At 36.5% G+C, this 14,036-nt stretch overlaps 1 protein-coding gene across 21 annotated transcripts in view; it reads right to left on the bottom strand.

The window, feature by feature from the left end:
- LOC149673749 (fibroblast growth factor receptor 4-like) overlaps nt 1-14,036 on the bottom strand; it is a 32,632-nt gene that overhangs the window by 6,320 nt on the left and 12,276 nt on the right. For all 21 annotated transcript variants that reach the window (XM_089839466.1, XM_089839445.1, XM_089839453.1 and 18 more), the window contains 13 exons: nt 6,341-6,616; nt 5,559-5,636; nt 5,324-5,478; nt 4,825-5,139; nt 4,184-4,577; nt 4,035-4,121; nt 3,801-3,955; nt 3,289-3,603; nt 2,722-3,212; nt 2,404-2,630; nt 2,145-2,335; nt 301-632; nt 73-178 (listed from right to left, as the gene is read on the bottom strand). In XM_089839466.1, the coding sequence (XP_089695592.1) occupies nt 73-178; nt 301-632; nt 2,145-2,335; nt 2,404-2,630; nt 2,722-3,212; nt 3,289-3,603; nt 3,801-3,955; nt 4,035-4,121; nt 4,184-4,577; nt 4,825-5,139; nt 5,324-5,478; nt 5,559-5,636; nt 6,341-6,616 (3,122 nt within the window). The remainder of the gene's footprint in view (nt 1-72; nt 179-300; nt 633-2,144; nt 2,336-2,403; nt 2,631-2,721; nt 3,213-3,288; nt 3,604-3,800; nt 3,956-4,034; nt 4,122-4,183; nt 4,578-4,824; nt 5,140-5,323; nt 5,479-5,558; nt 5,637-6,340; nt 6,617-14,036) is intronic.

Here is a 14,036-nt window from a genome sequence, read left to right as displayed (position 1 = left end):
ATTAATTAATAAATTAAATTAAATTAAGAACTTTTTTAGGAATATAAATGAAAGAATTTAATTATTAGTTACCTGATCTGAAGTTATGGTGAGAATACGATCAAGATCTTCAACAAGTTCGGTAAATGTTGGACGATTAACTGGGTTGTCTTTCCAGCATTCTCTCATAATGAAGTAACTATTTGTAAAATGAAATATTTTTACTTATGGCTTAGGGGAATGTATTATTTTCCCAGCCTGAATCCCTTGAACCAAGATATTTATATTAAAAAGGCCTAATTTTCCCATTGATTAACTTACATTTCCAATGGGCAGTTTTGCGGTTTTTCCATGCGGTGTCCTTGTTGCAATAACGGCAATAGTTTCTCATGGGGTATCGAAGGATAAGGCGATCCACCTAGGGTCATGATTTCCCAAAGAAGAACGCCGTATGACCAGACATCGCTCTTTGTCGTGGACATACTGTTGAATAGAGCTTCGGGAGCCAACCATTTAACGGGTAATCTTCCCTTGGATTTCTTCTTATAGTAGTCGGAATTATTAATGTCCCTTGCCATTCCAAAATCGGCAATTTTCATGACTTTATCTTCCGTCACTAGCACATTTCTAGCCGCTAAATCGCGATGAATACACTGAGAAACGAAATAAAATTACCCAATATTAAATCGAGAAAATCCCGTCAATAGGCTCCGCGTCAATCCGAAATCGTATTGCTAATCTCTATGGAGCTTAACATTACATTTGGTTTTAATCGCGTAGTTCAAAAGTTTGTTATTATTAGACATTTTTCAACAAAAACGGGTATAAATGCGGCGTTTCTAAAAATTTCTGGTCAGAATGGAAGGCCTCCATTTTTCAAGATGGCAGGGGGTTACAAAAATATTTCTTAATGATCATCTACTAGTTAAGAATAACGTCCATGCGAAATCTCAACTTCCTAGGTAAAGCGGTTCGGTCTGGGCGTTAAATTATAAGTCAGACATGATATAATTGTGGATGGAGCTAAAAAAGAAGTGGTAATATTTCCGCATTCCCAAAATAGTCGGCTTCTATTGTGTCTATCATTTCCGGTACTATTTTTTCCGCATTCTTGGGGAAGACCCTCCTGAAGGTCGTTCCCAACCCGTTGGTATGTAGTATCTGCACTGTTAAATCGGCATCCTTGAAGTTTAGCAAGCCTCGGAGCTGGGAAACCCCACCGCGTCGGCGCCCAGACTTCAAAGCTCAAAGGTGCCGCCGCGCGTTCCCTTCCGAATACCGGGGAATACCCGTGGAGTATATATTTGAAAATATTGTTAGTTGACCGTAAAACCCTATAAGAACTTAAGAAGTTGATGATTTAGGCGTTCGCGTTAGAGACAAGTTTAACGGGAATTTTGCAAAAATAATAAATTTTTATCGTAATGGTGAAATTCATAAACGTCGGACGAAACGAAATTTATTACTATTACTATTATTATATTGGGCGCAACGCCCTGCCTTTGCCTGTACTAAATAAGTGCTCTTCTTATCTGTTCCACCCTGAAAAATTAAAATGCTAAAAGCTCATTTTGTATTTGTTCGCCTTAATTATTTGACACGGATAAGTTTTTACGAGAACATATTCTATACAATTTCGTACGTGAAAATCTAAGCTCAGTTATCTCGAAACTTCGCATTTAGCATTTATACCCGTTTTTGTTGTCAAATTTCTAATAATAACAAATATTTCAACTACGCGATTAAAACCAAATTTCCCATATCGATTAAACTTAATTTCAAACTGCAATACGTATAATAATTTTTAATTTCTGTCCCTTTGTGGGTTTGAAAAAGTGTCACCAAGGATTGTGTATAAATGCAGATTTTTAAGGACTGCGAAGCAAAACTCCTTTTTGTCTAATTTAAATAATATTTGAGAACAAAAACTGTCAAAGTTTTGAACCAATCAAAGAAAGGAACGCGAAAAACCTAATCTCACGGTGGTTTTAGCAAGGCCTACGCAAAATTGCGAAAGAATTTTTGTTAAATACGATTAAATTTAAAGTGTTTGTTCGGGCCATGAGATAAAGGACGATATTCCTCAAGAGTTGGTGGTTAAAAAAACGAGAAAGTGGTCGACGACTCGACAAGCCACAAGTTACGAAAAAAAAATCAAGACTTACTCGTTTTGAGGCTAGATATTCCATTCCGCGAGCGACTTGGTAGGCGAATGAAACGAGATTCTTGTGCGTCAATGTTTTGGGTTTTAATTCGGTTCCAATGGCTTGTTCGTAGCCCGAACTTGGACGATGGGCCCTTAAAAAGTCTCTTAAGTTTCCATTTGGCGCGTATTCCACAATCACGTACAAAGGACCTGAAATAAACACCAAACTAATTGATAAATAACCTAAATCAAATGAAATAATTGTCCATCCGTCCTACCGTCTTGGGTACAGCAGCCGAGTAAATTGATAATGTTAACGTGTTTCCCGATTTTCTTCATGACTTCCATCTCGGAAACTAAGTCGGCCATTTCTTGGTCAATGTGTCCATCTTTTAGCATTTTTACAGCGACTATAGTTGGTCCTTCGACGCCATTCAAACTGTAAGCTTCGCCCTTAATAACTTGACCAAAAGCGCCGTAGCCTAAAGGTTTACCCAAAACCAACCTAAGAACGAAAGATCAGTTGGTCAATCATCTCGGGGTCACGACCGAAGCCTTCAAAATATAGACTAACTAGATAATAATTATTAACTTACTTGTCTCTTGGAAACTCCCAAAGGGGATCCAATGGCATTTCGTACTCGGACAAGGGTACGACATCGGAAAAATACTGCGATCTTTCGCAGTCGATCTTGACCAAGGGGGCGATGGATCCGTGCGAATTAAGATCGGAATCTTGGCGTTCCAGGATGATTTTCTTTCGAATAATTATCGTTTGCGTAATTGGAGGCAATTGCTTGGGTTTCGGTTTGCAATATCGGCAAATAATCGCGCAAATGATAGCGACGAGCAGCAAGAACACCGCGCCACTCGCCACGATCCAAACCCAGGTCGGAATTCCAGATTCAGAATGAGTTTCGGAATGAGATTCAGATTCGGGTTTCGACCATTCGATAACCGATAAGTAAACTGATTTATACGATTCTCCGATTGTGTTCTGCGCGTAACAAGTGTACCATCCTTCGTCGTCGTGGGTGACGTTCTCCAAAACTAAATAATGAGGATCAGTGATGTTCGGAGAGGTGCTCTGTCAAGAAAATACATTTTATATATTGTTAACAACGGTATTATGAAGTTTTAAAGTAATTAAAGTTTTAATTCACCTCTATGGAAACTATGTGCGGGAATTCATTTTCGTCGTAATACGAATTATTTACGCGGATGTGTTTAAACCAAAGTAATCTCGGATGAAGATCGCTAATGAAACGACACTCGAATTGGGCAGTTTCCCCAACGTGAACCGTTAAATTCTTTGGATATCCGTCGTTAAAGATCGGTTTATGCGAAACACGTTCTTGTATTTCGAGCTGATACGTGTAATTTATGCTGCCTTCGCTATTACTGACGATACAAGTGTAATTTCCATTATCTCCAGTCGTAGCCTCATCCATTTTCATCGTCCATTTATGATAGGTTATCTAACGTAAGTTTATACTTTTAGTTAAATGATAATGTTAGCAATTAAGTATAATCATTATTTTGATGTAATCAATCAGATTTAAAGTCTAAAACACGCAACTATAATCGGTATCACGAAATTTTTCTTAGCGATATTCTTTAGACAAAATTAGGCTTAATGAAAACGGAACTATTCTTTAGACAAAACTAGACCTACATTTCGGTTGTATTTCCTTTTCGGTGGCAAGTTTCCTTTCATCCAAGTAATCTTTGGTACAGGAAAACCCTCAGCTTGACATTTTAGAACGACCTCAGACCCCGCGGGTCTCACTACTAACGGTGGTCTTGGTTCAGGCGAAAAATAAGGCGCATCTACACAAAAGATAAAAAAAAACACATTATAATACCGTAATCTTATTAAAGACAACTTAATCAAGAGTAAACAACTTACATTTTTCACCAGGAGCATAATCTCTGTGCTTGGAAACATCACGCTCTTCTAGGTTTTCGATTGGAGGATCCTTTTGTTCAACCTCTCCTGAAAAGAGAATAAACCGGTCAGAATTTGGTGACCACGATGAAGTAATTAAATATACTTACCAACAATGACAGTGAAATTTCTCCAAATAATTTCCAAATCGTTATAAGCTTTGCAAGCGTATTCTCCAGCTTGATCCCGTTTAATTTTACGAATTACTAATTTAGGACCCGTAATTCTAATACGATTATCTCTGCTGGACACGTGTTCGTTGGTATAGTACCATGAGAAGTGGGGTTTTGTTTCGGTGTGCACTTTGCAAGTTAACGATAACTTTTGACCTTCATTCACCGAGAAGAACGTAGTTGATTTCGGTAAGTCGGTAACCGTTAGGTAAACGCTCTTGTGCGTTTCTCCTATCGTGTTCTCGGCCAAACAAGTGTACCATCCCTCATCGTCGTGGGTGACGTTTTCCAAGACTAAATAATGAGGATCAGTGACGTTCCGAACGTTACTCTGTTGAGAAAATAAATATTTTAATACTTTATTATTTTAATTATTTTAAAAGATTAATAACACCAATGGATAATAATGTAATTCCAAGGAACCAGCTTGTGATTCGACCGCGTAAGTTGGTCACTTGAAATTGCATTATTACCTTGTGATACCACCTACTATCCTCACTGCGTTTGCGGCAATGATCAAAAGTAAGTTTTAAATTTAAGTATTAACCTACGGTTTGGAATTAATCAAAATAACTCACCTCTATCGGAATTACGTTCGGATAACCCTTCTCGTCATAATACGAACTGCTGTCACTAATGTGTTTCAACCAATGAAATCTCGCGTGTAGATCGCTAGTAAAACGGCATTCAAATCGGGCAGTTTCCCCGACGTGAACGGTTAAATTAGATGGATAGCCCACGGTAATGACGGGTTTATGCGAAAGACGTTCTTGTACTTCGAGTTGATACGTGTAATTTATTCTGCCTTCGCTATTACTGACTATACAGGTGTAATTTCCATTATCTTCGACTGAAACCCCATCCATTTTCATCGTCCATTTATAATAGGTTACCTGAAATAAGACGGTATTTTCAAGTAAGTCATAATGCTAACAATAATTTATAATCAATGTTTTTAATTAATCAATCAGATATTGCGCTAAAACGCAAAGGAATTATCGGCTTCGAGTTGACACTAGGCTTAAGAGTAACGGGACTTCCTGAAAGATAGTAGAGTAGTATTAGGTAACAACTCACATTTCGGTTGTAATTTCTTTTCGCCGGCAAATTTCCTTTCAACCAAGTAACCTCTGGTTCCGGAAAACCCTCAGCTTGACATTTTAGAGTGACCTCTGACCCGGCTGGTCTCACCACCAATGGTGGCCTTGGTTCAGGCGAAAAATAAGGCGCATCTACAAACAAAGAATACCCCTAATCAGTGACTTCTAAACAACTTGATAAAAAAAGAGTAAATAACTTGACAGAAAATTACATTTTGTACTGGTAGTGGGTATGGTAACTTCATGGTCTTCCTGGTTTTCGATAGGGGGGTCTTTCTGCTCAGTTTCATCTAAAGAGAGAGAGGGAGAGGAAGAGAGAGAGAGAGAAAAAAATTCATAAACAAGACAATGGATTAGATATAAATGTGACCAATCCGGGTAGACGTCTAAAAAATTGGTCAGAAGAAGGGAGGCCACAGGAAATAACTTATTGACAATGTCTCTCTCAATTGAAACACTCATTGTTTCTATCTAAAACCTTTTTCAAAATATACTCTAAGAGGTACATTGATTTTTTTTATTTACACCAGTACACCCTTAAAGGGATAGTACTATTCAATCCCTACCATAATTTTTGATATATTAGCAGGTTGCCCAATAGAACATACCCTAACCATAGATAGTTAAAGAGGCTAACTTCAGTGCAGTGTTGCCAGACCCCTAGTGAGACAAGTTATTGAAGTATGCTCGTTCAAACTGAACTGCTAGCATTAAGCTTCTCTCTGCAGTCTCCTGCCTCAACAATGGTATGGCAACACTGGGGGAACGGCAAGCAACAAGCCTACGTCATAACTGTGTTATTTTCTTCAGTATGTCGCGCGAAAGGATTATTGACACCGCAATGTATATCAAAAGTTTTCTTTATTTTTTCGAAAATAATTTAAATACCAATTTAGACACTACTATCCCTTTAAACGATCATGGTTTCGTATAAACAACTGTTCCAAATAGTGAGGGGGCCTTCTGGTACTACTTTACTTTTCTTTAAACTCACCGACAACCACGGTGAAATTTCTCCAAACAAATCCAAAATCATTGTATGCCTTGCAGGCGTATTGTCCGGCTTGGTCGTGTTTAATTTTACGAATAATTAACTTAAGTCCCGTTAATCTGAATCGGTTATCATTGCTGGAAACTTGTTCACCGTCGTAGTACCATAAGATGTAGGGTTTTGGTTCACTGTCCGCTTTGCAACTTAAGGTCAACTTTTGACCTTCGTTTAACGTGAACGACATTGTTGATTGTCCATCGTCGACAAACTCAGGTGCGGCTATAAAAAAGAAATTGGTATTTTTTAGTTAAACAATAAACATGTCTATTAAAATTTGGCCTATTTCTTTAAAGCTGAATCTGCAAACTCTTTTGCAAAAGAAAGGGCTAAAATATACATAGTATTCAGGATAGGAGAATTCATGCCACAAGAAGCGATATCTAGTTTACTAGGGAGAAGGTATAAGATGCCTAAGTATTCGCGCGCCATAGTCCCAGTCCCTCTTTCAAGGGGGGACGTAAAAGGAGGCCGGGCTATTTCGCCTCTCCTCAGTCGGAAAATGCGTAATTTTCTGGTGCTGGTTGTAATTTAGAGGCGGGGATTAACTCCGGACCTACGTTTGGAATGGAGATAAAGCTAGAAATGTGGCGAATTTATACCTTCTCCCTAGTAAACTAGATATCGCTTCTTGATACCATTTACACAACGAGGCCAGACTTCAGGTGCTACACTCTCCTAGTCTATTAAGTTTAAGTTTTTAATTATTTTGTGTTTAAATCAAGTTGTATAAAAAATACTTTTTCTAACTCAGGTTATAGCCCTCAACCCAAAACATTTCTGGGAGTACCGTAACCCCGACAGAGTCGAGGGGGGAACGAAAGGATCTGACAGTTTTTATACCTATTAGTTTATAAATCTCAAATGAAGATAATTTTTTTACACACTCAAGTTAGGGTTAACTTTCCCCTCATAGAAAAAGGTGCTAAAAATATTGGCACCCTGTTTTCTTAGCGGCGGAAAAAAATAAAATCTTGGATATGAGCCTAGACTTTTTTAATGGCTTCTTTAAAGGGACGGTAAAAGTGAAAGAAAAAAAATAATAATTAAAACATTGTTACAGTTTAAAATTATCTACAAAATGAGACCAAGATAACGAAAATCGGTTGATAAATAAAGAAGTTTAGTATTTTCAAAGGGATCTCTTCCCCTATAGCCAATGAGAGATGCGTCCTTTAATATAATTCAAAATGGCTGCCCCCAGTATTAAATTTAAAAAAATTAATTTTATAACCCTATATCAAGAAGCGACTAGTTTACTAGGGAGAACTTATAAATTTGCCACATTTCCAGCTTTATCTCCAGTCCAAACGTATAGTAGGTCCGGAGTTAATCCCCGCCTATAAATTACAACCAGCATCTCATTGGTTCTTGAAAACTCACGTCAGCGCGACGCGAATGACGAAAATTACTTGTATTTTCCGACTGAGGAGAGGCGAAATAGCCCGGCCTCTTTTTACGTCTAAGTATTCGCGCGCCATAGTCCCAGTCCCCTAACTGGGACTATCGCGCGCGAATACTTAGACATCTTATACCATAACCCTAGTAAATTAGATAGCCCTTCTTGCCTATATATAACGTGCACAATACAAAAATCCCGGTATGCACGAGCAAATAATCTAGTATATCTAGCGCACGTGGGGTGACGTAAAAAATTAGGATCTGTATTTCCTTCTGGTATATCAAGGTCACTGTAAATTAATTCATTTCAAAGTGATTACTGTTTAAAGATAACTCTGATCGAGACTTAAAAATAAGTTTTCTTGATTCATATCGTATTAAATTAAAATAATTAAATGAAAATAAAGAGTAAAGGTTAGTTGTTAGTCCCCAGACAAGCTGACATCGAAAGAAACCATCAGCTCCACGCTCTGTTTAAGAATTACCTAACGTAGCCCAAACCTCTCTATCTCTCTAACCGACTTGGCAAGCGATTATCCACCTACCAAAACGAAATAGATGCCAATGATTACGATCTAAATTTTACCCTACCCTCAAAACTAACTCTGACTAAAATTATTTATTTTCAAACCTACGTACGTATGTACATCAGAGTTGTTTTTTAAATTTTAATAAAATATGCAAAAACGAAAGGGAGCGTTAGACAAGAGTGAGAGAGACCAAGACCCGAGGAGAAAAAAAGGGTAACTTTGGAGGATATTTTTAGACCGAGTAGAGGTTAAAAATATAACGTCTATCTCTACGCGTGTTTCTGGCTTCGTTTTGACTCTTTCGAGTTTTTTGCAAATTTACAAGAAAAAGAAAAGAAAAAGAATTATTTGTTTATAATAGCTACAACCTTATTTATATTAACTCCTAATTTGGTTGGCCAATTATTAAGCCTATATTCAATGGACTTTAAGTACAAAGAGGAACGGAAAATACGTTATTAAGCCCCGCTCCCCGTAATATCATGGACTACTTTGCTTTTATAAAGAGAACCAGCAAAGAAGAAATTGTTTTTGCCAAAAAATTATCATATGATATCAGTGAGATTAGGGGTATACATTTACTTCCCCCATGTTAACCCTTGCTGATGCATATCATTATTATATATCTTTGTGGTATGTTCCCATTTTCCCCAATCCCATAACACCCAAAAGCAGTATTTCGCCCAAAAGATTTTTTGTCCCATTTCGCCCAAAAGATTTTTTTCCCATTTCGCCCAAGCCCAGAAGTTGAGATTTAATTTTAGCCTTTAGAAATAAAAAGACCTAGAAAAAATTAGCCTTGGGTTGGGTTAGGCTAGGTTAGGTTAGTAATATTTTGGAAATGGTTTAACAATGTTACGCCTTTTCCAAAAACATTAATGTTTACAATTATCTTCTTCCGAATAAAAGAACCTTTCTCAAATTATAATATGCCTTTTCCAAAAAATAACTGTTTACAATTATCTTCTTCCGAAATAAAATAACCTTTCTCAAATTATAATATGCCTTTTCCAAAAATGACTGTTTACAATTATCTACTTCCGAAATAAAAACCTTTCTCGAATTATTTTCCTATCCTGGTAAGAGAATTGTAAACTGATACAGCCTGAAGAATAGTACAATATTTAAGTGTACTTTTTAAAAAAGTCATAAATACGCGCCGAGTTTATTAAAGCAGTGCAAGGCACGGATCGAGAGGATATTGTAAGAAAAATTAATAACCAATGTTTCTGTTTTGGGGGAAAAATATTTTGGGACAAATGGGATTGGGAGAAAGGGGAATTGGGGAAACTGTTTTTGGGTGAAATGGGGGAGAATCATCTTTGTATTATAAGCGCACAGGCAAATTTCCCGTCCACTATACAGGGTGTTTCTGATTAGTCTGCATCCATAAATTAAGGGAGATGTTCTTTGGGTGTACGATTTTGAGTCAAAAATGTAACTTCTATCTCCATTTTGCACTAAATGACTTTGAGTCGAAAATGTTCTATGGTATTTTGCTGTAGGGCCACTGTTTTCAAGTTCAGATTGGATGGAGTATTTTAGGGATGACCCCCTGAAATTTAATTAATAAACTGAAAGAATGATTTCTAATTTAATTAAGGGGCCATCCCTAAAACACTCTTAAAATCATAACTGGAAAACAGTGTCCCTTAGGGCAATCAAAATGTCATAGGTAAAAGTTACATTTTCGACTCAAAATCGTGCACCCAAAGAACACCCCCTTAATTTTTGAATACAAACTTATCAGAAACACCCTGTATAGGGAATATTTGTAAGATCCATGGCTTAAAATTAATTTGATTTGTTAGAATGCGAAAAAGGTTTTTACAGAACATGCTAGTATACCACCAAGAGTGACGATAAAAATGGTAATAAAACCCCCTATGCTCGTTTTAATACTGCGTGTGGGTTTTTTTTCTTTCTTACAATATTTTAATTCCATCAAATAATTACAATTTGAAATTTCTTGTCCCAGTATCATCAGCGGGAAGTTTTAACTATAGGGTCTATTTATAACGATCGAGTATTGGCAGCTTTCTGCCTTTCACAGCGTTAAAGTCTATGGGAAGATAAAATGGGGTCCCACTACACCTTAACGGGGTAAACCCCGTCGTGATACCCTTAAGAAAAATATATCTTACACAAAGTTTTTATTAATATTATTGGAATTTCTCCAAATTCTTAAACAAGTAGTCCCGTTACCGTTTGAGAAATTACTCTTTGTTTGCATAAGTAATGCAATAACAACAAGTAAAACAAATTCGTTAAAGGTGTGTTGATTTCTGAGAAAAACGATTTCCGCCAAACAACCCAACTTGTTAAATGATTTTCTTGTCAATCAATTCAATAGTTCCATAGGTATGACACTACCTTTACTTCGTAATGCTAGAGATTTACTGAGAGCTATTCGAGAACGATAAGCGAGAATTGATTACACTCGGTTTTGCAGGACTTCCATCTTCCCCTATTTAGTGTGTACTAAGCCTTTGACAGCGCCTCACCATGCGTCACTTTACGAGAATCTATGACATTTCAACTACGTCACTTCATGACAAGCTCCAGTTTGTAACCAGTGACAACCTTATGGAACATATCTTACGAACTTATGCAATCAACCCATGGAGGGTGAGCTGCAAAGTGAATAGGTATACTAATGGAAAGTGCGTATCATACTTATTGTTATTGTGTTACCTTTTAATGATAAGAAATTAACTGACTTATAGTAGAAATGTGGCAAACGTTTTTGATAAAAATCAATGAAAATGGACGGACCACTTACATCAATTCCATATGTATCTTAAACGAGTAACATAGATTACATTCAATTCTCTAATATACGCGACTTCTTGGGAGGGTCTTTAAGCTTAGCGGGATTTCTAAGGAAGCGCGTGCCCTGCACATGTTTAATTTTCTCACACCGGATGTACTGCTATGATGCATCGAGGGTGAACTCACTAAGCCTAATAATTATTGCTCACTGGCAGTACCTGTATAGAGAATCCGGAGTGATTAGCCCCTCGTAATGCACCCGTAACCTTATGGAACCCTACCCTAAGACTTAAAGTCTAATTTAAATAAGCGGCTAAGCCTATTTATTTTAACCTATCTAGATTAGAATCACGGGGGTGGACTAAAGCGGTATAAATGTGGGCGCAATTTGATTCAAACCCCGAGTATGAATTCGTCTTTATAATGAATTTTCTGAATCCCCTGTCACTGTTCTGTTCTGTTCTGCCGGGCCCCCCAATTTTTCAATTCCATTTCCAACGCATCTTCAGACGTAAGCTAGTCCATAAACCTCGTAACTCTATAAAAAGAGAACTAGAAGAAATAAGCCTCTAAGAGGGAAAGACACGGGGGTAAAACTTTCCCCTTCATCTCTCTTTTCGGCGCCTGCGCTTTGGGCGTTTTAAATCCTGAGGGTGCGTAGAGATGGCAATGGAACTATTGGATCAAACCCCCCCCCCCCCTCTTTTCTATGTCCCGATATGATTTACATGTACAAGATCCATACGACTATGCGGTAAACAAAATAATACTTCGCGCCAATCTTCGTCTGAAGGGACATTTATTTTTTTTATATACATAAAAACTGCCCACATGAACTTCATTGTCTGAATACAGAGATTTCTTGGTTCATTTTTCCCATTTGATGTTTTTTTTTCTATATTCCTTCACATCTTTTCATCACTGTCTAGAGAGATCTTTTGATTTCATTCTAGGGCCCTAGACATCGCTAAAACTACAATCTAGAAGAAATTATTGTTCAAGTACAACAATTCTTTGAATCTGGCAAAACCGCACGTGGATTTTTCGGAGCTAAAGCCCACTTTTTATATATATATGAACTGGGATAGTTCACGTATTGTTTACAACGGGATATTTTTTATAGGGGAAACGCGTTCTTTATTGAATGATTTCATAGAATTATGCCAAAATTCAAGAAATATTAAGGTTGGGAACTTCAAAGATCCGTTTATATACATACATATTTTAAAATGTTTTTTTAATTTTAATTTGTAAGTGTGAACGGGGACCTATATTAATTTAATTATTAATTATTCAGCGTTAATTTATTCTTATTATTAAAGTGAATTAGTGTAATTAAGAATAATCTCGCGTATAATTAAGATAACGTTTCAAAAGAAACCGAAATATTTCTAGGGGGAAAAAATGTAATTTATGCCAGAAGAAAATTTGGGTTTAATTAATTTCAAAAATGACAGTAGTTTTGAAAACCTACTATGACAGTATAATTTATAATAAAATTCGTAACTGTAAAGATTTATTTGATATCATAACTCAAAAGGCAGACATTTTCTATTAATTTTAAAAATAGGCTTAACAATATCGACTTAAGCCTTGGCTATCTAATATTTTTAATATAATTTTGAATTTCTAGCTAAGCCTAATGTCAGTCGGCGTATTTCAAAAAGAATTTCTGTTGTATTCAACCCTCGCTTATTTGGAAAATGAAATAAAAAAAAACGTCTGGACAATTCAGTTAGGGTAGTCTGGTTTTTCAAAAACAGTCACGTGGTACCCCTACACGTGTTTTAGAAAAGAAAAAAGATAGAAAAAAATTAAAATTGATAACCTCTCCTAATGACCATACTCGGTTGAGTTATTTGAAAACGCACGCTTTGCTATTTTGTTTTGTACTTTTTGAAAAGTTCTTATACAAATAATAGGGTAAGCTAAGTTTAATTAAAGTTACTGTGAAATGCTATCGAGTCATTCTTTCGCGCTATGCAGCGTTGGAAAACTTTAATTTCAAAGGAGGTGGTGTTTTACATTCACTTTAATTTTATTTTGATGACTAGTTGCAGACGTTAAGGCGGTACTGCAAATTATTCCCGAGTGTATTGTGAGTCCTAATTGCCAAAGCGTGTTTCTTTAAGTGTGTTATTTTCTTAAGACTTCTTGAGATTTCACTAAATTCCAACACTTTTGTTACAAAAAACTGTTTAAATCATCATACCAAAGGCAAATTGAAATAATAGAAAGTGAATAAGCACTTTTTTTTTTTCAAGTTTATTCATAATATAATTAAGTCTCGTTGACCAATCAGCTCGTGAGAGAAGAAACACGTTCCTACACTCTCCAAACTGTTTCACTTTCTGTTTTTTTCTATATTTACCTTTGGTCGTATATATTAATATTATAAATACAGTTAAAATATTCATTATACTAGCTCTTTCGAACATATGACCTTTGCATTTTCTTTTGCAATACTTCAAACGAAAATAATCGCATTTTACTTATTACACAATGATGTCTTTGTTTGTTACACGCTTGTATTTTGCTTTTTTTGAAACTACTACTACACTATGTCTACTCCTGCTCAAATGTCTAACGTATATCTCTTATAACAACACCTAAAACCAGAAGTATATAACGCCTCTCTTCGAAAGAAGTGTACCACACTTCATTCTAACATGATTCTTCCCAACATCCCTTAACATTTAGAGCAAGGTTACTAAACCGAATCACATACACGATAAATAATTCCCTCATCATTACTCTATTAGCACTGAACTATTTGCCAAGGCGCATGTATGCACTTGTGTATTTTTATCCAATCAAGGTTTGTGGGTTGATTGCTGAGGATTTAGTACCAAACAGTTATAGAATTCACCCCAACACGGTACGATGCCCATCTGAAGTTTGATGAGCAGGAGAGCAAACAAAAAGGTGCATGCGTGGGC

This window comes from Phalangium opilio, unplaced genomic scaffold, assembly GCF_054372755.1.
Source record: "Phalangium opilio isolate 3A_F unplaced genomic scaffold, DU_Popi_V2 ptg000048l_1, whole genome shotgun sequence".
NCBI lineage: Eukaryota > Metazoa > Arthropoda > Arachnida > Opiliones > Phalangiidae > Phalangium > Phalangium opilio.
Note: the sequence above shows the minus strand (reverse complement) of the source record. Positions and strands in the feature narration are given on the sequence as shown.